Below are 27,164 nucleotides of genomic sequence, written 5' to 3' on the forward strand. Positions count from 1 at the left end.
TTTTAAACATAGTAGCTTGTCTGTTTCTACACTTGCCTCTACAGTTTAGACTCTCTATAGAGCAGGGTCATACCAAGGACAAGCCAGGGTGAGGTCAGCCAAAATGTGTGGGGCCCTGCAGACAATTGTGAAATTAAGCAGTCTCTGCTTTGCACTCTGTACACTATAAGAGAGATCAATGATTTGAAAGTAAAGAGCCATGAACTTTCCAGAAATGGCTGCACGTTACTCCATGAGGACAAACATAACTATACCTTTTTGTTTAGTTAGTAGGGTTAAATGTTTACACTGAAACACACTGAAAGTACAGGGCAAGTGTGAGGTTTGTGTGTGTGTTAGTGGATGATCCTGGCACAATATAAGATGCTGTGTCCTGCTAGTGATGACTGGCCTCTTGCTTTGCCTTGTTACAACCTCAGAGGCATTGCTTAGTGAGTCACGTCTACAAAACTCTTCATCTCAGGTTCTAGGTTTCTCTTTCACTATTTCTTGACACGGAAGCTCATTTCTGATTTTATTTTTAAAAAGACTTTAACACTGTGTTAAATATAAGATTTCTACCACAGGTGAGATTTCTTTTTTAGGAACAGACTCAATGAAGAGTTTGAAAATTAAACACACTTCTTTTGACCCTGATATAAGGAGCTCTACTGGCCTATGCATGTATTGGAGGTACAGAATCTTTGTCCTCATTTTTTCCTGAGGTATATATTCAATAATCCTTTTGAATGTATACAATCTCTCCTTACTATTGCAGGAAAGTATTAAGAGGATTGTAGGCAGTGTCTGTATGATGTGCTCCCATCCTGATATATTCCACTTGCTGCACAATTAACATGCTACCATGGAGATGGGAGAAAAGAGAAAAAATGGTGATAGGTGAACAGAACCTTAAAGGTATCTTTTTTATGCTACATGTTAATTTCTACTATGAAGCACTTGAGAGGAAAACACAAAGAAAGAACAAGGTTGCCTTGACCGTTAAAAAGCATAGATAAGCCAGTCTTTATTTTAATCCTAACAGGTTTTGAAAGACCAAGAGCTTTAATTGTTTAAGAACCTATTTTCACAGACAGAACATTCCGCTGCCAGAAACCTGAGGAATGCAAGTACAGTGACCTCTAGAGAAGTCAAATTACTTCCAAAGATCACAATAACATGATACTACAAAAGAATCGACAGTAAAGAAGACAAATTACACAACTGCTTACCTCCACCTCCACCGACTGCATTGCTAAGTCACATGGTGGTTTCAGAGCTTTTGGTCTTGTGGCATACCAGTAAGTTGTGAGTGCTGCGAAAGCACCAAATCCCATCAATGTGTTTGTTGGAAGAGTTCGCACATACTGCCTCACGTCACCCAGTTCTGGCATTCGCAGATGCCTGAACAATTCATGAGCTTGCATTGCGATTTATTTCCCTTGTCCTTTATTCTGAAATCTGGTGACAAAAGAGAAAAACGGTGAGCAACTAATGTATTATGAAAGAACCCTTTTTGAAATCGCGAGACGAAAATACACATCTTCCAAATATTCTGCCACCATGTATTAAATTAGAACCATCTGTATTCCAGATAGCACTGATAACATTACTTCATTGAGAGGAAAAATGCTATTCTAAATAAGGAGACTTTTCATCTAGCATTTTTGGTTTGTGTCAGACTGCTGTTGTCAGGTGTCGCATCTTATGAAACATACCAGCCAAACTTTGAGAAAATACATGCTTGTCTATTTTTGAATAGTATGGAATCTGCTCAAGAGCCAAGTCACAAGAAAAAGAGTCAGCAATAGTTCCTTTTTCTTTGACAAAACAGAGCAACAGTTTTAAAAAGCCGCAGAGCATTTGCCTCTTAAATAGACCTGCAGAGCTCTCAAACAAATTCAAATATCAGCGTGTTTTCCACACAATCAGACTTAATGCTATGCATATATGTATGTATGTATCACTTAGCCGGGGGGGGGGGGCAGAACAGCAAGAGTGTGCTTTCCCATCAAACTTTCTGCAGACAGAGACAGGGCAAAAGAGCAACAGACCTTTCATTAAAAAAAGAAACAAGCCTCCTGCTAGCACCTCCCTCCACTGCGAAGGTCTCTTAGGACATCAGTCATGTGCTTTACTCATAGGTTTATGCCCAGTAGGGCAAAGGTAACTAGCAGACACACTCCATACTTAGTCTTGAGAGAAGGCGGGCCAATGGAAACAGAGTCTGAAGTCACCCCACTGCGTTGCGTACAGTGGGTGGGAAGCAAGGAAACAAACAATGTTCGCTTCAGATGCTGCCTATTGACAGTGACATTCATTAATGCCCATCATCAGCTCATTCCTATCACCAGAGGAAGGCTGACAAAAAAGGCTTTTAAAGAAAAAAAAAAGAACATTGTGGGAGGCAGGGGAACTTTCAGCTTGGAGACTGCAGCCACTTCTGGAATTGTGGAATACGACACTCAAGTTTACTAGACATGGGGCTGGAGGGAAGGAAATGCTTTGACCTCGAGAGCATAAGGAGCAATGCTTATCCGTTTTTTTTAAAAATCCCTTTTGACATAGCTTTGTATAATGAGTTACTTCCTCCCCAATAAGTATGCAAGAAACCCACATGCCAAGAAAAATGCATTGGGGGCAGTTATTTATTCCCTGCAACAAGTAACATTTTCTAGTTACTTTCTGAAATAACTTTAGTAGTACAGTATTGCAATAGGAATTTGTCACTTTTCATGCATTTCGAATCAGCGGTTTTAAAGTAACAGCATGTAACAAAACGTAACTAGCAATGTGACATACATGGCCAATGGTTTATTTTATCAAATGTTTCCATGAAAAGTTCTGCAAATGACTCTCTGAATACTGTAATGTAAAAGAGGAACAGATTACTTTTAAAAAGTGGCTCTCCAGACTCCAAGTCAAACTTAAAGGATGAGCTTTCACATTTACTCCTATTCCTATGTAATTAATATTAATTGTTATAGGAATGCTTTTGAGCTATCTAAAGTACTGCATACATGAAATACTACTATTATATTAATGTTAATTATAACGGAGCCGTGATGGCGCAATGGGTTAAACTCTTGTGCTGGCTCAACTGCTGACCAAAAGGTTGCCAGTTCGAATCCGCAAGATGGGGTGAGCTTCCGTCTGTCAGCTCCAGCTTGTAGGGACATGAGAGAAGTCTCCCAGCAGGATGGTAACACATCCGGGTGTCCCCTGGGCAACATTTCTGCAGAGGGCCAATTCTCTCACACCAGAAGCAACTTGCCAAGTCGCTTCTGACACGATTAAAATTATTATTATTATTATTATTATTATTATTATTAATAATTTGCATTCTTTTTATCAATGGCTTTCCTTCCTGTAATGCCTCACAATAGTATACAGTGAGTTCATCTACCAGAATACTCAGAAAAGTAGTAACTTAGAGGTGGGCTGAAGGTTAAACAGGATGTACTAGTAGATCTCTGGATTAGGAGCAGCAATAAGGTTGGAAGGTTAAAGAGCTTTGGACATTCAGAAAGGTGCTTCACAAACAGAAGGCAATTGCATCGTACAAAGTATGATGGATTACTGCACATCTTTAAACATGGACTGAGTAAGTGCTGAGAATCAGGGCCAAGATTCACAGACCATATGAACTGGTATATTTTTTAAGATAAAAGAAGTAAAATAACCTTCCGTGGAGAGAAAGTGCCATAGATAGTGCTTCCTAAGCTAGATGACACAAAAGACTGGCAGGGTTTTTTCCTCAATGTGTTAGGAACTGCCACCATATCTGTGGCCATTGATACAACTGATTTTTATTCCTGTGAAACCCATCACAAACTGGCAGCCAACAGCTTATGGACCAGGTCCAATCCATGGCCTGCCACTGAAAAAAATCTTCTCTTTTGTTGCTTCCCAACTCACTGCCACAGACAAAGCATTAATCATAAGTGCACAAGCATATTGACATGAGTGCAGATGTTTCTTTATTAAATTGACATTCGTTTGTTTTTTACACACGGCTAAATTTTCTAAAATACAAGTCAGAGATCCGTAGCAACCTAGCCTTCTCGTGTACAATGAACCACTAAACTGTATCCATAATTAAACCACAGAGCATTGTTCCATGGGTTGTTTATTAGGTTATTGTGAGTGTAGGCAGTTACCCTTTTTTAAAAATAAGAAGGCAAATCATTATTAACTTTGTTCTCACATTCAAGAATAAAGAATTTCAATTTCTTTCTCTGTTGAGTCAGTTATGAGTTCTACATATTTTGAGATTATTTTTCACATTTTGGTACACAGTTTTGCCTTCTTCCCACATTCGTGCAATTCTGCACAACCCTCCCAACAAATCTCTGTGAAAAAATTTGCCTTCTACTCAAAAACGTTTGTTGCCAAAATAAAAAAGTCCTAAAATCTGAAAGGGGACAGTGAACATTTTGAAGACAGGATTCTAAGATACCCTTTCTTGTTACAGATGAGAAAATATACAATTGGTTTTTACATCTCTATTCTTTCACTTGTGAGAAACAAACCAGACAAGGGGGAGTAGCCTGCGCTCACATGATATGATAAACAAAGAATAAACCTCTGAGGCTTGTTTAACTACTTCTGCTGGAAGCAGTGGGGGATCAAGCAGAATACACCTACACAATGTTTGTATACAATCAGCCAAGATACCTTGCTTGCTGTGCAAATTCAACCAAAGCAAATATGATGGCAAGAGTTATAAAAAGCTATTTTTCACAGGTTGCTAGACTAGCCGTTCATCAGCTTTACTTGCTTCTGACATGATAAATAAAATAAATCAGCTTTAAAGTAGTCTTGTCTTCTCTCAAGATCTACCACCATATCTGGACAGGAGAACAGCATCAAGGTCCTGGATTACAGTTATTACTCCACTTTGTCATGGCAGCGTCCAATAGAATCCTGGGATTTGCAGTTTAGAGAGGGGTATTTCGAATTCTCACTCAAGAGAAATCCAGCATCAAACTACAAATCCCAAGATCTGGTAGAATGCAGCCATGGCAGGGAAAGTGGACTCTGAGTGCTCCGATGTGGGCATGAAAGGGCTCCATGTCTTACACTCTGCTTTAAATGTTGACCCTAGTCCTGTGTGTGAATGGCTGCTCCACAAAGATTTGTCTCAATGACAGGCTGACCTTTACGGTTTGTTTCATATTTGATTTTACATATGTATCTGGTATTTTTAGCCGTCAGTCACCTTGGAAAAGTTTAGTACAAAAGGCAGGGCACTAAGAAAAATATATAAATAGTGTTGTTCGACCACCAGTGTTTGGTTGTTTTGTTATCCTTAAGCATGTATGTATGTGCCTTCAAGTTGCTTGTTGGTCCCATGAATTTACAGAAACATAATTTCCTGGGGATCTGTAGTCCAAGCTTCTATGCAGCAAAAATTACTGCAGAAAAGTTCTCTCTGTGTATGTCCATCCTGAGATAAATTATGTTTAATTAAAAGCAGAGAATCATTTTCCCCCTTGATGTAGGCCATTATATTGAACTACATAAGATGAGTACAGCTTAGAAAACCCACAGAATTTCTTACTAGCTCACAGGTCAGTAGACCAGTAGCATCAGGAAAGTGGCCTCTCTGGAAAGTTCCTCAGTTTGGAATATTCTCATTGGAATCCCCCCACCTCCTTTCAAGATGCTTCCAATGAGCCTCAACATTCATGGAACAGATGGTTGATATAATGCTATTGCTTCCAAGTTCAACTCTTTAGCCCTTTCTCTTACCTTTTCTTACGTTGTTATGGTTTTTATTCCCCATCTCAACTTCCCCGTCTTGGGCCATTCTAACTAATAAGAGGATTTATTTTAAAAGATGGCCAAGCAAGAAGCATTTCAGAAGGGGATACCAAATCATCAAAAAAAAAAAAACCTCAGAAAAGTTCTTGTATAATGCAGTAACTAAGAAAGAGGATCTGGAAAGTTAGAGGTTCTAGCAGAAACCTCAATCCAACTAATTAAGCAACCTTGGAAAAACTGCTCCTCACTTCATCCCCTGTGGCCCTCATCCCACAATATGAAAATCAAATTAGCCACTTTCAAGCTGTTTCTGAGACAGAAATGCTTTTGATCTATATAAAGTGGGTGCTACCGCCCCCCGGTGGGCGCTGGAGCGATCCAGGGGGGTGATGATGGCACCTATTAGGACACAGGGGCAGGGCCAGAGGAGGGGCGGAACCTCTTCCCAAGTGCCAGAGACAGGGCTGAGCATCTGAGGCACCTGTTAGGACACACAGGGGGTGGAGCTAGAGGAGTGGGCGTGGCTTCTTCCCAAGAGCCCAAGACAGGGCTGAGAATCTATACCTCTCCTGAGACTCTTGTTGGGACACAGAGGGCGGAGCTAGGGAAGGGGGCGGGGCCTCCTTCCAAGAGCCCAAGACAGGGCTGAGCCTATACCTCTCCTGAGAGGCCTTTTAGGACTAAAGGGCAGGGCTAGGGGTTGGGGTGGGGCCTCTTCCCAAGAGCGTGAGATAGGGCTGAGCCTTTGTATACCTCCCCTGACGCACTTGTTAGAACATGGAGGTGGGGTATAGAGGTTCAGCCCCATCAGGCACTTGGGAAGAGGCCACACCCCCTCCTCTAGCCCCGCCCCATGTGTCCTGGCAGGCACCGCAGGACAGGGATAGCTCAGCCCTGCCTCAGAGCTCGTAACTCTGCCCATCCCAGTCCTGGCTGCCCATTTGTGGCCCCGCCCACCTCCCCTCGCAGCCCTGCATCTTGGACTAGGGGAGAGTCTCAGCTCCGCCCTTTGAGAAGGAGCCACACCCACCCCTCTAAGCCACGCCCCCCTTTTCAGGGGGCGCTGAGTCATATTTTTTCTGGAAAGGGGGCAGCAGGCCAAATAAGTTTGGGAACCACTGATATAAAGCATTGCACACATCATATGCAATTATTATATTGATATTAAATATTATAATGATGTACACATTTATCTTGGTCTTACATACTTCTTTTGCTATTTATATTATATTCATTCCTCCCATTTATTATAACAATAATAATAATAATAATAATAATAATAATAATAATAATAATAATAAATATATAACTTTATTCTTCTATCCCGCCCCATCTCTCCAAGGGGACTCAGGGCAGCTTACATGGGGCCCAAGCCCAGTAACAACAATAAAATATCTCAGCATAAAATACATTGCAATAGCAGTATTTAACACATAAAAATATAAAACATCATAAAAACATAACTCAACAGTTGATAACTAATAGCTGAGCGCAATGGGCGTATTCAGTGCTGAAGGCAGGGCATAATAGAGCATGTGCAATATACTGCAAGGCCATTGGTACAAGGGGCTGTTAATAAAGTGCAGAGATCATGTATTAAGGTAGGGGTAGAAGGGCCAAGTCAAATTGTAACCAATCAGTCAAAGGCACATTGGAATAGCCAAGTTTTCAGGTCTTTCCAGAAAGTGGCCAAGATGGGGACTACTTTAATTTCTCTAGGAAGGGAATTCCAAAGCCGGGGGGCCACCACCAAGAAGGTTCTCTCCCTCTTCCCCGCCAACCGTGTTTGTGACGGCGGCCTCCCCAGCAGATCTTAAAGTGTATACAGGTTCATAGTTGAAGATGTGATCGCGGAGATAGGCTGGATCCGAACAGTTTAGGGCTTTATAGGTGATAACCAGCACCTTGAATTGGGACCAGAAACTTATTGGCAGCCAGTGGAGATGTTTTAATAGGGAGGTTGTCCACTCCCTATAATTCACTCCAGTTAGCATCCTGGCCATCAACTGTTGTATCAATTTGAGTTTCCGGGCAGTCTTCAAGGGCAGCCCCATGCAGAGTGCTCTATATGGGACATTTGTGCTATTTTCTAAACTAATCCAAACATTGTAAACTTCCACCACAGTGTATTACTTGAGCCTTTTGTACAGAGCATTTGCAGCTATAATGCAGACAATAGTCCAAGATATCACATTATAAAGCTGTGTCAGGTTATATTTAACTAAACTCCAAGCTGACCATTTACAACTCTGGTTAAGAGATGTCCTTGAGTTGCTTTAAAGTACGAAATTAACTACATTATATCACTATTTTCAATGTGTTGTAGCCAGTGTGGTGTATTGTTTGAGCATTTGATTACAACTCTGGAGACCAGGATTTAAATCCCTGCTCAGTAATGGAAATTCACCTTGGGCAAGTCACACTCTTGCAATCTCATAGGAAAGCAAAGGCAAACCCGCTCTGAACAAATATTGTCCAGAAAAACAAGACAGAAACAACTAGAAGGTACACAACAAGTAAACCTATAGCAAAGAGAAGCTTATATGCCAGGCTTAGAGAACTTAAACTACATGCCTGCTGAGAGTGAGAAAGCACATCCTGGTTGTCAAATCCAATAACCTAAGTACCCATATCCAGGCACGAAACTGTTTCACACTGGACAGGGCAAACATCTTACTTACAGATTGAGTTAGCTCATTAAGTCAACAATTAATTGGTCATTACTTACAGACTGAAACATTTAGCTTTAGAAAATGTTTTCAATGAGGGAACTATGCATACAACTTTCCCTCCTTGTCTTTTATGCCATGTTCATCCGGTTAAATAAAGGCAATGCAATGCTTCAAGTCAGCAAAAAGCCTCTTGACACAAGCACAAGTAGAATACTGAATCAGCCAAGACATGGTCTTTCCAGCTGAACTCAGCTTTGTGGCACTCAGCCAGCTTGGCTCCGTGCAGCCATTCCTGGCTCCCCCTTCTCCCTTACCAAGTACAATAAACTATTTACAGAAGGCAGAATGCTCTCCTTTTGTCTGGCAATAGGCAGGCATCGTTCGAGGGCAACTGTCAACTTCTCCATTATAGTGCTAGAACCCAGGAGCCAATAGTTTCTTTCCCTTTGGCTCTGCTGTTCTACCACAGGCGGGTATCTATAATGAATTGTTTGATGGGAAATACTGGGCTATTATAAAAATTCTAGTCTATGGCAGAACTCATCAAGGTAGTAGTCCATGAATTGGTACCAATCTGTATGCCATTAGCTTCTGATCTAGAGCAAGTTTCCAGAAAGGAAGGCAGGCAGGCCATGGGCAGAAATGTGGTACACCTATATTAGGTAGCCTGAAAAGCAGTCTTATAGCACTATGCTTTAGTACAGGCTTGCACAACTTGCGACTCTTCAGATGTGTGGGCCTTCAATTTATTTATTTGTTTCTTTCTTTACTTACAGCATTTTTACCCTGCCTTTCTCACCTGAGAAGACTCACGGTGGCTTTCATAAATTGGCAAAAATTCAATGCCCAAAACAATACACTAAAAACAGCTCATACAAATCAAACAGCAATACAAGTAAAACCACATTACACAAAATTTAAAAACATATATAGATTTAAATCCATTCATCCAAGATCCTCATATGTAAATCTTAGTTCAGACCATGTGAAATCATTGTACTTATTCATTAAATGCTTGCGCACATAACCATGTCTTTAGGGTTTTTCTAAAGCTCAGGAGAGTTGAGGCCTGCCGAATGTTGCTGGGGAGGGTGTTCCACAGCCGAGGAGCCACCACTGAGAAGGCCCTGTTCCTCATTCCCACCAGCCATGCCTGTGAGGCAGGTGGGACCGAGAGCAGGGCCTCCCCAGAAGATCTAAGGGTTCTTGATGGCTCATAGGAAGAGATACGTTGGAAAGTTAAAATGGGCCAGAACTTCCAGAAGCCCTAGGTAGCTTATCCAATGGCAAGGAATTACGGGAGCTAAAGTCCAAAACAACTGGAGGGTGCAAATTGTGCAGGCCTGTTTTCTAGTATGCTCCATCATATCTTTCTACAGAACAATGTTTAATCAAAAGAAATACAGAACTAGCATTAGACATGGATATTTTTACTTTCTTTACAATCCTATATTTTGAAAATCCGAGTGAACATATTAGAGAATTTTTTTATAAACTAAGCTTTAGATTTTCTAGCTGCCTTGAATCCCACCTTGGAAGAAAGAAGCAGTATCCAATAAATAAATATCACACACAAGCTATAAGCTACTTGAAAGCACTCTCTGTATCAATGAAAATATCCTTCTCATTACACCTGTAAAATGTAAATTGCCAAGGAGTGAGTTAACTTCCCACAGTTTTAGCAAAAGTCCATTCTTGCTTAATAGCCCAACTGGGGTATGGAAAATGAATCGTATCTCAAGTATTATTTTGGCAATGCAAATGAATCATGCTATGATACTCAATTTAATTTAGCACTTGAAGAAGAAGAGATGCCAAGGTTAGTACTGGCAGAGTCAACAAGAGTTTCTGACAAAGAAGGCCCTTTTTTCAAAGTCTTTTTGGGCCAACCTAGCTCCTGATATTCTCTTTATTCTCTTGGGTAGTTGGAAATTTTTCTTAGCAGCATAAGCATGAGAAGGATAGCAAAAGCAGGCTGGAAAAACACAGACTTTCTGTAAAAGGTTGCTGCAGTGCATATGTAGTAAACAATGCAATAAAAGGTTGAGCTGAGAAAGAGCAGGATTTGATTCAAAACAATGCTACTGTAGCCATGTGGGCAAAGTAAACAGAAGCTGCTTCTAGAACAGGCATAGGTAAACCAGCCTTCCAGGTGTTTTGGACTTCAGCTCCCTGAAATCCCAGCCAGTTTACTAGCTGTCAGGAATTGTGGGAGTTGAAGTCCCAAACACCTGGAGGACTGAAGTTTGTCCATGTCTGCTCTAGAAAATGGGATAGAAGACAAACTTGAAGTACTGATCAATAAATTTCACCAACAAATTGGAAATCCAAAAACAAAGACAAAGAAAAAAATCCCTCAATGCATTTTGGAAGAAGATTGCTATGAAATTCAAAATAGTTATATTTACTTGTGTATAGTCTACCTGTGCTGCTTGTTTGATAAACTGCACAAATTGTTATTTTTGGACAAAATTTTGCTGAAATATGTTGAATGGACATTTTAATTCCTATTTTTTCCATGTTATTTCTGCAATTTCATGGTAAAGAAGTAAAGCCCATGAATCCAAGTACTTTGTTAACTGAGGTATGACTGTAGAGCAGTACAACATGTAAGTGCCCTCCGCAGTTCTTCTGAATGGGCATTTTGTTTCATTTGCATCTTTGCTACCAATGCAAGTTTTAAATGTGAAGAGCTTTATGGCTGCAGGTTAGCTTACATGACAATACAAGCTCTGCTTGCAAAAAAAGATTAGTGACATTAAAGTGGGCCACTAAGCCAAAAATATTGTTTATAGTTAGTATTATTGCTGAGAAATGCAATTTACCCTTTCAGTTTCATTATAGTATCATTTAACAACACAACTACAGGAAGGGGCCTTTGAAACTGTCAGGCTAGTGACCAACTTAGAAACATGAACACTGTATCTCCAAAAAAAAAAAGGATGTAAGTGACAGAAATCACATCCCAGGAAGGGCTCCTCCATGTCATCTGGCTGTCTGCTCCTTAAACTAAGGTAAACTGAATTAAGGTCTAGAGCAGTGGTTCTCAACCTAGGGTCCCCAGATGTTTTTGGCCTACAACTCCCAGAAATTCCAACCAGTTTACCAGCTATTAGGATTTCTGGGAGCTGAAGGCCAAAAACATCTGGGGAACCCAGGTTGAGAACCACTGGTCTAGAGGCAAAACAAAATAATACACCCTTAAAAGAAACCCCAACAGCTGATGAAAAGTCTCAAACTATGGAGACAAATAAGTGACATAACAACATAAAACTCCTATAAATTAGACAGAGTTTGGGAAAGCCAGGATCATTTTTCTTGACCCAAGAAAGTTAATCTATTAAGCATACTTGACCAACTGAGCATTCAGCCCTACTAAAAGGCACAATGCAATCCAATCAGACCAAGCCAATGTTCATGAATGAGATATTCCTTGCTGTTGGGCTCGTATTTAAACATCTGACAATGATTTTTTTCTTTGTAAAGTCCTCTCAATTAACTTCCAGTCAATAATGATATCTGCATTGTCACATTTGTGCCACTGCTGGGTAACAGGGGCATTATCCCAACTACAAATCAATGCAGGTAAACATAAAGACTTAACACTGCAGAAGCTGTGCATTTTGAGCAAACCTAAAGTCCAGTGTGTTCATACAGGGATCAATATGATAAAAATCTGTATTTTTAAAGTTCCATATAACATTCACATTGCCAAAGAGGCAGTCTCTGAGTTACAAACATCCAACTTACAAATGGCTCACAGGAAGTGAGAGAAATCTACTCTCGCGAAGGGAAATTAACTGCTAGAAGAGTTATTATCATGGGGAAAGATATCTCCACTGAAGCTTTATCACCAATCCTTGTTTCCACAACAAGCCACATTTTTCAAAATCCAGTGATCACAGTGACAGAAAGTGAATCAAAAATTATCTGAACAAGGGTACAGACAGCAAAACAAACACCACAGGACTGTTAACTCTTCCCTATGCTATCCAGAGCTTTAAATATATATATATATATATATATATATATATATATATATATATATATATATATGGCCACAGCTACACTGAAAAAAATGTACATGTTCTGACTTACAAACAAATTCAAATTAAGAACAAACGTACAGAACCTATCTTGTTTGTAACTTTGGGGCTGCCTGTATTCTAGTTGATTGCCTGAATCATTCTCAGGCTATAAAGAAATGTTAAGATACCAAAGATCCATCACTACAGCTTGTCCAGAAATGTTTGATGGGTTTAAGGGGGCCTTCTTTTTAGGACAATGTTATGCCATAAAATTAGAAAAAACACCTATCAGAAACTGGAGTTCTTAACAATATCGTTATCTTCCTGAAAACATGGTAACCTTTTGTTTTGTCATTTGGGCAGGAATAAGAACATTCTAGATTTTATTTCAAAGAGAAAACACAATTACTAGTTGGATTCTGATAAATGTATAGCTTAGATCCAATTTAATATTTGTTTTCTCGTGCTTTCAGTACGTTTCTTCATGTTTTCAATAAGTTGAATATATTGTAACTTAATATACTGCTAAAGTGTTTGAGCAAACAGCAGCCTTGCTCACTGGCTCTGTGCTGCTTCAAAATTCCAGGTAATTAAACAATAAAGTAGATTCTCTTAAGCCAGCATCTCAGCACTGCCTCATTAAAGGCAAGCAAACATTATTTTCAGAGTATTCACGCCATAACCTTGAGAAATTGGTACTTTGGAAGCAACAAAAAAGCCATTAATTGTGACCGAACTGTCTTCCCCAATTATACCTGTTTCCATCATATGTTAGTTTCTAAATGCAGAGAACTATTGGATAAGTCTGTACCTGCAGTCTTTAATGGCACAGCCAAGCCCCAAATATACAGTGATGACCTTTTTGTGACACATTTAATTTTAGTGGTTTCCTATTTAGTAGAATTAGATCAGTATCAGGCAATCAATTTTGAGTTTAACTGTGGATTGATCACAGTTGTATACGGCAAGAGAAATGCAACTAGGATGGACAATGAGTGAGTTTATGGTTTGCTACACAACTTTCAAATGCTTAATAGTGATCTAATAATTTCTGTTTTCCTTTTTTAAAATATTGATTAAATATATTGTCTGTATTAAAATTGATAAGTAGCGTGCAAAAAGTGATCTGGTAATTTTAGTTTTGGACTTTATTTATTCCTGAAAAGCATAGGAATACATGAACTTGTAATTCTAAGATACTTGGTTCTCATTTGTCTTTAAACACCACTGCGGATTGTTGAGATCATTTAAACCTATGATTATTTTCTATCCTAAAAAATTCTGGGTATTGAATTTGTGTTTCTTGAAAGATTTCTGTTTAAAATGCAAGATATAACGATACATAACAGTTAGGATGATTTTATAGGCAACTAGACGAATTCATGGTGGATAAGGCCATCAATGATGACTACTTATAGCAACTGTATATCACATCCCCCATCAGATGAATTAGTTATCAGATGGGATATAACCTTATTCATTTTCTCCATACTATGCATACTTTATTACATCTATATGTCTCCTTACTTGACTTTCCCACTTAGCTTGAAGGTCCTAAACCCTTCTTCATAGCCTTTGCTCATTTTGAGTGTTCTTTTCTGAAACTTTCCCTGTTCCTCAACATCCCTTTTCAAGCACAGCAGCCAGAAACACATTCTATATTCCAAGAGTAACAGATCTGCACTAAGGCATTATGATATTGGCAGCACGAATTTCAGTTCCTTCCCTAATCCTCACCCACCACGACATTTTCTTCCTTTTCCACCCAAAGGAGGAACACATTGGCATGACTTTTTCATCAAGCTATCCACCACAAATCCCAAATTGCTTTCCTGGCTGCTCACTGCTAGTTCTGCTTTAATATGAGGCTATGACACAATAACATTTGGCCCCACACTTTACACTTATCTATAGTGAACCACACTGGGTATTTTAATGCCCATTTCCCCAGTTTGAAAATAGCTTTACTAAATAATGTAGTCCCTTTTCATTTTAACCATCCTAAATATCCTCAGTTCCTCAGCAGAGATGGTTATTTCAATTCCTGATCAAATTTAAAAGCACAGGCCCTACTAATACAAACGTTCCCAACATATGCAAAATTTCCACCTCGTTTTCTTTAACTAATTATCCCACAGAACCTCCTATACCATGACAACTAAGTTTCCACATGATCACAACAAGAGCTATAAATAAAACACCAGAATGCAGAACCATACAACCATAACTCAATCCAGACCTTACTAATATGTTTACAAATGGGATCTGGTTGCCTTTGATTTAAAAAGCCTCTGGCACAAAGATCTTTGGATAGGCTGAATGGAGCCACAAACTTTTTTTTCTTCTTCTTTCCCCAAGAAGGAAGATTTCTTAGCTAACTATCACAACATTGGTGATACAGGGGCAAGTGCTTGGGGCCTGTTCTGGGGCAAAGGAGGGTTTCTCGAGTGCACCTATCTTTAGGAAGATAAGAAAGCATTGCATCTCCATTTCAGCCATTCTGATCAAACCCAGGCAGAGAAGAATTTCACAGGGAGAGAATTTTGCCTCCAGGCAGCCCTATCGTCAAAGGGCTGTTCTGCTCAACCCACGAAGTGGAGGTTCAGCCCCAAATGATAAGGAGCCACCCTAGAAGGCAACTCCCTTGACAGAGCAAGGAAGCAGCAGAGCGGGTTGGTTTTTTCTTGTCTTTCCCATCTGCTTCTCTTATGGGTCCAAGTCAAGGTTTGGGGTGGAAAACTGAAATGAATTTCCAGTGCAGGTCACCTACAGAAACTTATGGCGACCCCATGAGTTGCATAGGGTTGTCTTGAGCAGAGTTCCTTCCTCCAAAATGTATCCTAAAGCAGAGTTCCTTCCTAAGAAATGTATCCTAAAATAACTGGTGTCCTTCCATATAAGAATTATCCAGGGCTGACCCTGCTTAGCTTCCAAGATCAGGAGGGATCTGGTGCCTTTAGGGTTGTCATCATCATTACAATAATTACACTAGACTCTTAGGGCCCTTCCACACAGCCACATAACCCAGAATATCAAGGCAGAAAATCCCACAATATCTGCTTTGAACTGGGTTATCTGGGTCCACACTGCCATATATTCCAGTTCAAAGCAGAAAATGTGAGATTTTATTCAGCTGTGTGGAAGAGGCCTTAGGCCCCTTCTACACTGCTCTATATCCCAAGAGCATATCCCAGATATGGAGGTGGAGACTCATATAATCCAGTTCAAAGAAGATAATCTGGGATCAGATCCTGGGATAGAAGGCAGTTCAGATCTAGCCTCAGTTAACCAGAACCCAAGCAACTGGCAAAAGGTTGTTGGCTACCATGTAACTAAAATTGCATACCTCATTCACCAAGCTGTTTTTATAATAACAGTAACACTGTATTACATTAAGTTACATTTTCTTGTATTTCCTTTTAGTTACTATATATCAACCTCAAGTAAATGCAGTTCATGGCAAGGTATAGTATGGGGTGTACTGTTGGTTAGACATATTTTTAACAGTACCTCTCAAACAACCAAAAAGTACATTTATCCTGTATCTATCAACAATCCCAATGGATGCCAGTTAACTGAGAGTCTACTGTATTTGTATGCTGCTTGTCACCCAGAACTAGGACTCAAAGAGGCTACCGAAACCCTGCATTCTCAGGGCCCTTCCACACAACCATATAACCCAGATTATCAAGGCAGAAAATCCACAATATCTGCATTGAACTGGAAGTTTGTCCATGCCTGGAATAGATGCTATATATATTTTCAATTGTAAAACATACACTGATTTCAGTACCATCAATAGAAATCTCAATCTCTCTCTCTCTCTCTCTCTCTCTCTCTCTATATATATATATATATACACACACACACACACATACATAAAACAGTTAAGAGTAGAGACATCATAATGGCAATGGTGCGCATAGTTAAAGCTGTGGTATTCTCCAGGGGTGCTTTGAATGCAATTTCCTGCTTCTCGGCAGGGGGTTGGATTGCATGGCCCATGAGGTCTCTTCCAACTCTATTATTCTATAATTCAATGATTGTCGACAAGCTGGAATGTGTCCAGAGGAGGACAACTAAAATGATCAAGGGTCTGGAGAACAAGCCCTATGAGGAGCATCTTAAGGAGCTGGGCATGTTTAGCCTGCAGAAGAGAAGGCTGAGAGGAGACATGATAGCTATGCATAAATATGTGAGGGGAAGGAGGGAGCAAGCTTGTTTTCTGCTGCACTGGAGATTAGGATGTGAAACAATGGCTTCAAACTACAGGAAAGGAGATTCCACTTGAACATTAGGAAGAACTTCCTAACTGTGAGAGCTGTTCAGCAGTGGAACTCTCTGTCCCGGAGTATGATGGAGCCTCTTTGGAGGCTTTTAAATAGAGGCTGGATAGCCGTCTGTCTGGGGTGCTTTGAATGCAATTTTTCTGCTTCTTGGCAGGGGGTTGGACTGGATGGCCCACGAGGTCTCTTCCAACTCTATGATACTCTAAGACTCCACACTGCCATATAATGCAGTTTGATGTGATTTTATGCAGCTGTGTGGAAGGGGCCTCAGTGCACCAAAATATAACTGGTATTTTGCTACACTGAGGTCCCTTCCACACAGCTCTATATAATCCCAGTAATGCAAACAGGACTAATAATGATGGATATTATCAATAGGAATGCTATTATGATGATGGACAACAGAGGAAGCCTGCAGTTCCAAATGCTTTGCAATGCAGCAAAATACAGAGGCCAAGAGTGTTCTAGGGGCCCTTCCAGACAGGCCCTATATCCAGGATCTGATCCCAGGTTTTCTGTTTATCCCAGGGCCTTTCCACACAGCCATATAACCCACAATATCAAGGCAGGAAATCCCACAATACCTGCTTTGAACTGGAATATATATATATACACATATACATACATATACACACATGGCAGTAGGGACTCAAGATAACTCAGTTCAAAGCAGATATTGTGGGATTTTCTGCCTTGATATTCTGGGATATATGGCTGGAAGGGCCCTGGTTATCTGTGCCACAATGCCATATATCCCAGTTTAAAGCAGATAGTGTAGGATTTTATTCAGCTGTGTGGAAGGGGCCCAGATTATCTGGCACTGCAGACTCCTATAATCCAGTTTAAAGCAGAATACCTGGGATCAGATCCTGGTATATAGGGCCTGTCTGGAAGGCCCCCAAGTCATCTAAATAAGGGGTGCATCTACAATGTGGGATTAACGCAGTTTGGTCCCACTTTACCTGCTATGGCTCCATGCTATCTAATAATGATTCCCATTGAGCCACGTAAGTTAAAAGGGGATGTCAAACTGCATTGATTCGACAGTGCAGCTATGCCTATGGCCTGGGAGAGGACCTCCCTATTCCACAGCAGTCCCCCCCCCCCTTTTCCACGATCTAACCCCTTTCCAAGCGGGCCTACGGCAGCCGGGAAGGCCCCTACTTTGTCAGTCTTCGCCTTTCCGGCGTGCGACGGCTCCTTCTCCCACCACAGGCCTGGGCAAAGAAAGCAAAGGACGTGAGGGGAAAGCCCACGTCAGCCTCACCCACCTGCCTCAGCCGTCACGACGACTCCTGCAGCAGCGGCCACCCCCAACCACGCAGCCGGAGCGCTGTGCCGCTACACCGCCCGGCCCGGCCTATTTAAGGCGACTGCAAGGGAAACGGCGGGAGGAGGGGGGAAGTCTACAGCCAGGAAACAGCGGCACAGCGTCTTTTACCGCTGCGGATACGACGGCGCTAGGACCCGGCGGTAGGAGGCCGCCAACCAATAGGGACGCGAGAGGGCGGAGGGGACACGAGAAGGCAACGCCAAGGGCAGGAGCTCGCGCCACGCGAATGGAGGAGGGAGGGGGAAGGGAGGAGGAGGGGAGGGGAAAGGGGGCGGGGCCTAAAGGGGAGAGAAAGAGCGCCCTCTATTGGACCCGAGAGCAGACAGAATAGACATGGCTTACCTGGGCCCCTTCCACATCTGTAGAAAATCCCACACTATCTGCTTTGAACTGGAATATATGGCAGTGTGGACTGAAGACACACCCTTTCACACAGCCCTATAACCTGGAATATCAAGGCAGAAAATCCCACAATATCTGGGATTTTCTGCCTTGATATTCTGGGATATAGGGCTGTGTGGAAGGGCCCTGAGTTCATACTGCCATATACTGTATTCCAGGTCAAAGCAGATATTGTGGATTATTTGCCTTGATATTCTGGGTTTCATGGCTGTATTGAAGGGCCCTCAGATAACTAAGGCCTTTTCCACATAGCTGAATAAAATCCCACATCTGCTTTGAACTGGATTATATGGCAGTGTAGACTCAGATAACCCAGTTCAAAGCAGATTTTGTGGGATTTTCTGCCCTGATATTCTGGGTTATATGGCTGTGTGGAAGGGCCCCTGGCCAAACTACAGGGTGTTTGAAAAAGAACTCCCTCGTTTTAAGTTAAAACACATTAAAACTAGGGAGTTCTTTTTCAAACACCCTGTATAACTCCCATTTTCTGCATTGATTCCACACTAGAATTAATGCAGTTTTGTCTCACTGCCATGGGATCATGGGAGTTGTCATTTCATGTGAATTTTAGCCCTGTCTGCCAGGCTGGATCTACGCTGCCATATAATCCAGATTATCAAAGCAGATAATCCACATTGTCTTTTTGAACCAGATTATATGAATCTACACTGCCATATAATCCAGCCCAAAGCAATGCCATCCTGGGAGTTATTGTTTGGTGAGGCACTAGGTCAGCGACAATGAGATATGTAAAGAAAAGGTATTGAGATCTTCGGCCCATTCTATGTTCAGATATCAGCCAGTGTGCCAATGCCTTAAATCAAGAAACAGCTTCCTAAAATCCACAGAGATACTTACAGGAACACTGCAGCAAGCGAGAGTCCAAATTCGTAGGTTAAAACCCAAAACCTCAATCCATTGTTGATACCAATTGAGAAACTCCCTTCTAGCCTCACAGAAGACTAAGTGACTTGGAAGGCGCTGAACAGACTGTGCTCTGGCACCAGGAGATGCAGAGCCAACCTTAAGAAATGGAGTCACAAAGTAGAGTCCACAACATGTGAATGTGAAGAAGTGCAAACCACAGACCACCTATTATAATGCAGCTTGAATCCTGCCACATGCACAATGGAGGACCTTCTTATAGCAACACCAGAGGCACTCCAAGTGGCCAGCTACTGCTCAAAGGACAATTAGTATAATGCCAAGTTTTTAACTTTGTTTGTTTCTGTAGCATTGACCAATGACAAAAAAGTGTTAAACTGCGTTAATTCTACAGTGTAGATACACCCATAGCACTATGTAACAAAATTTGAAAAAATTACTGTTCCTGCTTTGAAAGCGTTATTTCCTGTTTAATTGTGCCGTACTCTGAAAGTTGTTGTTATACTCCAGAAACTTCATTTTTGTGGCTGCCACAAATTATGCTGAATTGGTTGAGAGTCTATGATGAGATATTCATTGAAAGATTATTGCAAAATATGGTGCAGGATGTCCCGCAAAACAACGTTTGAGCAGTTTAATAAACCTTTTCCATGTTTTTATGCTAGAACCAATTAGGAAATGACATTAATAACCCAGGAACAAAAATCATGTTACATTGCTCAAACCATGTTGGCTCTCTAGGCCATAGTAATTCCAATTTCCAAGTTTAGGTGCCGAAAGCTCACCATTGCAGGGAGCTGACAGAAAGAAATGTAGCTCTGGAGAAGAGTCCTAAGATACTAGGGACTGCTAAAAAAGAGGAAGAAAAACAAATTTGAACTCTTCCTAGAAGTTAAGATGACTAAACTGAAGGTGTCTTTTTGGAGGTGTCATGAGATCGTATCTCTGGCAAAGTGAAAAGTGGAAGACAAAGGAAAAGATGAAGACGGCACTACAGATGGATTGATTCAATCAAGGAAGCCACGGCCCTGAGTTTGCAAGAGGCGATGAACACAGCAGTTCATGATGGGCTCTTGGAGTTCTCTCATCCATAGGAACAGCATAAGTTGAAGTCAACTTGATGGCAAATGCAATCAGCCCTCCTAATCCATGCGTTCTCCATCTATGGATTCAACCATCAACAGCTTTAAATATTCAATAGAGACATTCCAAAAAACAAGCCTTGATTCTACATCCATGGATTCAATCAAACACTGATTGAAAATACGTTATAAAAAATCCAAAAGCAAACCTTGGTTCGACATCCTGTACGCAGATCACTCTTTTCCACCTGTTACTAAGGAGGCTAGGAGCCTCCAGTGGCGCAGTGTGTTAAAGCACTGAGCTGCTGAACTTGCAGACTGAAAGGTCCCAGGTTCAAATCCCAGGATCGGAGTGAGTGCCCGCTGTTAGCTCCAGCTTCTGCCAACCTAGCAGTTCGAAAACATGCAAATGTGAGTAGATCAATAGGTAACGCTCCGGTGGGAAGGTACCGTAACAGCATTCCATGCAGTCATGCCGGCCACATGACCTTGGAGGTGTCTACGGACAACTCCGGCTCTTTGGCTTAGAAATGGAGATGAGCACCAACCCCCAGAGTCAGACATGACTGGACTTAACATCAGGGGAAACCTTTACCTTTACCTTTTCTACTAAGGAGGCTATTCAGGTCCTGAACCAATGTTTGGCAGTTGTGATGATCTGGATGTGGGCAAACAAGTTGAAACTGAATCCAGAAAAGACAGAGGTACTCTTGGTCAGCTGAAAGGCCGAACAGGGTATAGGATTACAGCCTGTGCTGGATTGGATTACACTCCCCCTGAAGACACATGTTTGCAACTTGGGAGTCCTCTTAGATTCATCACTGAGCCTGGAACCCCAGATCTCAGCGGTGGCCAGGGGAGGTTTTGGTGGGGACAAGAGACAGGGCCTTCTCAGTGGCCCCTCAGCTATGGAACTCCTTTCCTAGTGAAATCAAATCAGCTCCCTCCCTCCTGACCTTCAGAAAGAAATTAAAATCATGGCTGTGGGACCAAGCCTTTGGACAGTAAATTCAGCGCAGTAAGTGGATACGGAATAAGTGCAGTTACGACAGGAATGGCTCCTGGATTATGATTTCAGATTGTGTGGTTTTTAACAATTGGTTTAATGTTTAGATGTTTTTAACTTTTTGGTTTCTAATATATATGTTTATTTTATGTCTGTTTATGAGGCATTAAATTGTTGCCTACTTGTAAGCCGCTCTGAGTCCCCTTCAGAATGAGAGAGGACAGGGTATAAATATGGTAAATAAATAAATAAATTCAACCAACCACAGTCACTTATGCAGTACGTTCTCAAGTTGCTCCTGACACGGGAAAAAACAACAACCACAGTTTGAAAAGATTCAAGAAAAGATTCCAAAAAGCAAATCATTATTTGGCTGTTTTATATAAGAAATGTCATTTTATTATGCCACTGTATCTAATGAGACTTCAACATGTATGGATTTTGGTATCCACAGGGAATTCTGGAACCAAATTCCAGTGGATTCCAAGGGTCCATTTGTAACACCTTTCCCATCCACTATGAAGTTAACATGTGAACTATACCCAAGTTGGTTTGATACAGGAGACCGAAAAATTGCCCAAGTATATCTTGCTTTCTGTAGCTGTTAAAATAGAGTGCAGTTATCCCTTTATATCCAAAGAATCTGCATCCATAGATTCCAGCATCCATGACTTAAAAATTCCCCCTTGCTCCACCAAAACCCAGAAAAGCAAACCTTGATTTCACCATTTTGTATAAGGGATTCTGTTTCATTATGCCATTGTTTATCATGGGACTTGAGCATCCATGAGGCTCCTAGAACTAAATCTCATGAGATGCCAAGAGTCTACTGTACACTTATAAGAAATTAAGCTATGGTATGTTGTCAGAGAAACATTTGAAAATAATACAGTGAAAATCAATGTAGAATTAGCTCCCTTGTCTAACATCTTCAGTCTGAAAGTGTTGCCTGATGGAAGGAGTCTCAAATCGGCTGAGGTTTCTGTGAGGCATAAGCCTTCTGTAAAAATAATCATATGGTGCCTTTATTTCTTATAAATGCATGAATGCACAGTATATATTTATTTTAACATGGGTTTCCCTTCTTGATTTTGTTATAGCAAGCTAATAATGGAAATGTGTAGAATGCATTCCCTGATGTTTGGAAATGTATTTCACTTCATGGTTATTTGGACATTGCACTCCCCTCTGCATCTGTTTGCATATGCATTGCTTATGTGTTTATCTACATTCATATGGCTAATTGAGGAGAACATTTCATCTATTTAATTGAGTGTGCTCTAATCAGCAAAAAAAGTTTTAAAACATTTAATCATTAAGGCATGGTGATTGCCATTTTATTTTTCCCTTATTGATTGAACTGATCAGCACAACTTCCCCCTCTGAAACCTGTTTTATTGCTTCATGTGCAATTCAGAGGACTGAGTCTTGACAAACAGGTTCAAGGACTTGAGTCTGGTGAAAAGTAAGCCCCGGGAAGAAAGGCTCATGGATATGGTTGGCAATAAGTGCATCTACACTGTAAAATGAATGCAGTTTGACACCACTTTAACTGTCATGGCTCCATATTATGGAATCCTGGGAGTTGTAGTTTTCCAGGGACTTTAGCCTTCACTGTCAAAGAGTGCTGCTGCCTCCCCACAGCAGTTAAAGTGACACAGCAGTAATTGGGAATTACTGCACCCACTCTCTGGGGCAATAACCTTTTGGAAATAAATGGCAATCCTTATTGAAAAGGAAAAATGATGTCACATCCATTTGGCAAATGTGAATCCCCATGAACATGTGGAGACCACCCCTTGAAAACCACTAGTTAATAAAAGCATGACCTTGTTAGAAGTCAACTCTTTGAACAAGTGATATTCACAAACATTAATATAATGGCACACAGGTAACTCAGCTGTTGAACTGAAGAACCATGTCTTTGTCCTGCCAAGGATAAGGATATTCCACTACAAAAATATTAGCAGAGGATGGTTGTTTCTTCGAAGTTGCTGTTGTAATTGTAATTGCAGTTGCGGAAACATATACACTCCCTTAAAATCTTTTAGTTTAAGATATGCACTCAGAGATAAAAAAAACCCCAAATTCTTTGAAAAATAACATATCTTGTTTACTCATAATTATCTTGTATTAATTCACCATACAGGCACATTTCTTATCAAAGTTCAGTTATGAATAGGATGTAGCTTCTCTCTGTGTTGAGTACACAGGGTATCATTCTTAATCAATAGTCCATAGTCTTTAAGTACAGTTGTACTCATTGAAATCCATAAGCATACTTCTCTATTGAAGTCCTAACAGCAACATGCATCCACCTCCACTAAGGTGTAAAGCAAACTTAATAACAAAATGGAGTCCTGAGTCTAAACATGCTCTGGGCAATCACATGTCTATAGCTCCTCCCACACCAACGAGGTACTGTCAAACTGGCAAATCAACATTCACATAGAATACAGGTTAGAAAACATTAATAAACACTGTAGTGAGAGGCTTGGGAGGTTGCTATTTCCAACAGTGTTAAACTGCATTCATTCTGCTGTCCTGTCCTTTAAGTTTGATAAAGCTTATTCCTAGGTATATAAACTATAAGGATTACAATAAGAAAGAACAGATCCTTGCAAGCTATATCCTTGCAAAGTATTATTCCAAACAATCACAGCCTGCTATGTAGAAGAAAGAAAACGTGCTTTGTAAACTACAATTCTTTGGATGCAATTGAATGTGATATTCATTTGGATGTAATATAAAAGATTCTCCCCACTTCTCCCATACAGATAGACTTCTTTTCAAAGTGAGGGCATTGGGAGAGACTCAGAGTTTAATGATATCAGAATTTAAGGTGTTAGACCTTAAAAGCACATGCATATTGCTCTTAAATTTTTATTTTAGTGAATTCCACATTAACACACACAGAGAGTGATATTATTTTGTATCTCATAAGAGCATTTTATTCCATGCTCTCAATATGGTTTCATCAACCTTGGTATTGCAGCTAGATTGTAAAATCTGGCTTGTGTCTGAAATTGTGAAATGAAGTTGTAAAATTTGTCAGTAATCCCAGCTCTGCTGTCTAAGGTCTCTTCCTTCTTTCTACACATCCCCAAGAGAAATGGTTTCATAATTTCCAGCTTCCACAATTCTTTACAGTCCTTAGCTAAGCATATTATTTTCCAGTAATAACAACTTACTTCAAGGATTATAAAATCTGAACAATATTGATGTATGATGTTCAGAAGAGTTCTTTCAGCAACAGATGACCTGGCAAAAGCATTGCATAAAATGCTACATTTCATTAAATGCAGATAAAATGGTGCAATTATAGTTGGGGAGGATGTTTTCTCCCAGCTCTATCAACAGCTCAGGAGTGTGTATCTTCCATAATGATGGTGAGTCTGTCCCAACTACAGTTGGCTTTTCATATTTGTGGATTTCACTTCTGCAGACTTAATTGTTCACGGTTTTGATTAATATGTTCTCCCTAGGAATTCCTAGGTCCTTGTTGTGAATGCGCCAGTCCTCTTGCATATCTCTATGGTCAGTGTCCAGCAGAAGTTAGCTATAGCAGAACCACCAAAAAAATCTTTTAAAACTAAAAAAAAACATTTTAAAAGTCTTTTCCATAGTATGATCTTATTGACATTCAATGTACTTCTGCTTTAAAAATAAAATTTGAATATCATTATTTCCAAGCCTACATAATACAAAACACCCAGACAATAGGAGTAGATGAAAGAAGGAAGAATTTTGTGGATTTATAGTGCTTAGGGTCAGAGTTAGGGTTCTGCAGTAAAATCAGGGTCAGAGTTAGTGTTCCATGGGAGGAAAAGTCTTATGAAGGGTTGCATGATATAGACCAGTGGTTCTCAACTTATGGGTCTCCAGATGTTTTGGTCTTCCAACTCCCAGAAATCCTGACATCTGGTAAACTGGCTGGGATTTCTGGGAGTTGGAGGTCAAAACACCTGGAGACCCACAGGTTGAGACCACTGATATAGAGTCACACTGGAGAACCAAAAGAACATTTATAGGTGCGCTGTCTAGAACAATTATGTTGGAAATTAGTCATGAAATTGCACTGGAGCACAAAGGATGCCTAACCAGATGTTTTCACAGTTTTTCCACTTTCACATGGGTGCTGCACCCCTAAACCCAGCAAATATGGAGGGACGCCTGTTATTTGTCCCCACCAAAGGATTCATTGTAAGCTTGGCTTTCTGTGCTGGGCAGGATGATGGTGATCTTGCTGCAGAGGAACGTTTATTTACCATATTTATTTACCATATTTATACCCCGTCCTTCTCACCCCAGAGGGAACTCAGAGCAACTCACATATATAGGCCTAGGAACGTTCCATAGTTTCATGCTCATGAATAAGTTGCAGCAGGGTGGTGTTTACACTCATTGGGATTCAGCAATGAGCCAGCATATAAAATCCAGATTATTTGTTGTCAACTGGATTTTATGGCAGTGTAGACTCATATAACCCAGTTCAAAGCAGATAATGTAGATTATCTGCTTTGATAACCTGGATTAAATGGTAGTGTAGAAAGGGCCTAAAATGACCCACCTCAAGAGACTTATGGATCCAAACGGTTTCCTGATGGCTCTTTGGCAATTTCCTGTTGCCTTGGTACATGATCCCATTAAAGCTCTGGTAGACTTTGACAAATATCCAAAGCGATGGATACAATTGGGCCTGAGCAATCCTGCCTGTTAGATGGAGGCAAGTGACTCCCACCCCCTTGTTTATTAAAAAGGTCACATGTAGAAGAGCGATTACAGTGTTGGAAGCCGGAAAAGCCAAAGCAAATGTGATAGAATATAGGCCAGAGCCCACGAGGAAGCCCATGCCATGGTGAAATATTTGCCACCGTTGTATCTGTACAGTGTAATCCAACTAAATTATCTTGAGTGGTCAGGGAACCGTCTATACTCTGCCCCAATAGAAGGGAATGCAGACCATCTCTGATTAATTTGCACAACACATTACAGTCAAAATAACTTCAATCTTGTGCATGTAATCTTGGATTCTGCTAAAAGGTAAAGGTTTTACCTTGACATTAAGTCTAGCCGAGTCCAACTGTGGAGGGTGATGCTCATCTCCATTTCTAAGCCGAAAAGCCAGTGTTGCCCGAAGCGGTACTGATTGATCTACTCACATTTGCATGTTTTTGAACTGATAGGTTGGCAGAAGCTGGGGCTAACAATGGGAGCTCACCCCATCTTGCATATTCAAACAGCCGACCTTATGGTCAGCAAGTTCTGCAGCTTAGCGGTTTGACCCACTGCACTACCGTGGCACTGGATTCTGCTATTCCTGTATGATTGGACAGATTTTAATTTGTGCAGCTTTAGGATGTTGACAGAAACACCATTGGAGAGAAACACCATTCTTTGCTGGACTCAGTACAAAACCCATGGGCTGCTCAATTATGTCTGCGATAAAATAAGAAATCAATTGGAGAGCTAGGAACTGAAAATATAAGCCCTAATGTAGTACTGCACTCTGGCGATTTAATTCCATTTTAATGTTGATCTATTACATGTTTTAACAGCATTGTATTTTAATTTAAGTCAGCTTTGGGGAAAAGGCAAGGCATAAATATAGACTATGATGATGATAGATGAATAATGTTCATTTGTGCTAAACAATACTATTGATTTCTACAGGAAGATAAAATAGGAGAGAGAAGAAACAAGAACTGGAGTTTGACCATTT

The 27,164-nt window shown here is 40.6% G+C and overlaps 1 protein-coding gene across 3 annotated transcripts in view; it reads right to left on the minus strand.

The window, feature by feature from the left end:
- Positions 1 to 18,203, minus strand: part of acsl1 (acyl-CoA synthetase long chain family member 1) — a 50,045-nt gene extending 31,842 nt beyond the window's left edge. The window contains exons 1-2 of one of the 3 annotated variants that reach the window (XM_008111814.3): positions 18,006 to 18,203; positions 1,212 to 1,440 (exon numbers count right to left, since the gene is read on the minus strand). In XM_008111814.3, coding sequence (XP_008110021.1) covers positions 1,212 to 1,406 — 195 coding nt within the window. In that variant the 5' untranslated portion in view covers positions 1,407 to 1,440; positions 18,006 to 18,203. Of the gene's footprint in view, positions 1 to 1,211; positions 1,441 to 17,898; positions 17,920 to 18,005 lie in introns of those variants that run through there. The other 2 variants (XM_008111813.3, XM_062981413.1) reach the window with 2 other exon arrangements.
- Positions 18,204 to 27,164: the final 8,961 nt, after the last annotated feature.

The sequence above is a fragment of the Anolis carolinensis genome, chromosome 5 (genome assembly GCF_035594765.1).
Source record: "Anolis carolinensis isolate JA03-04 chromosome 5, rAnoCar3.1.pri, whole genome shotgun sequence".
In the NCBI taxonomy this organism is placed as follows: Eukaryota; Metazoa; Chordata; class Lepidosauria; order Squamata; family Dactyloidae; genus Anolis; species Anolis carolinensis.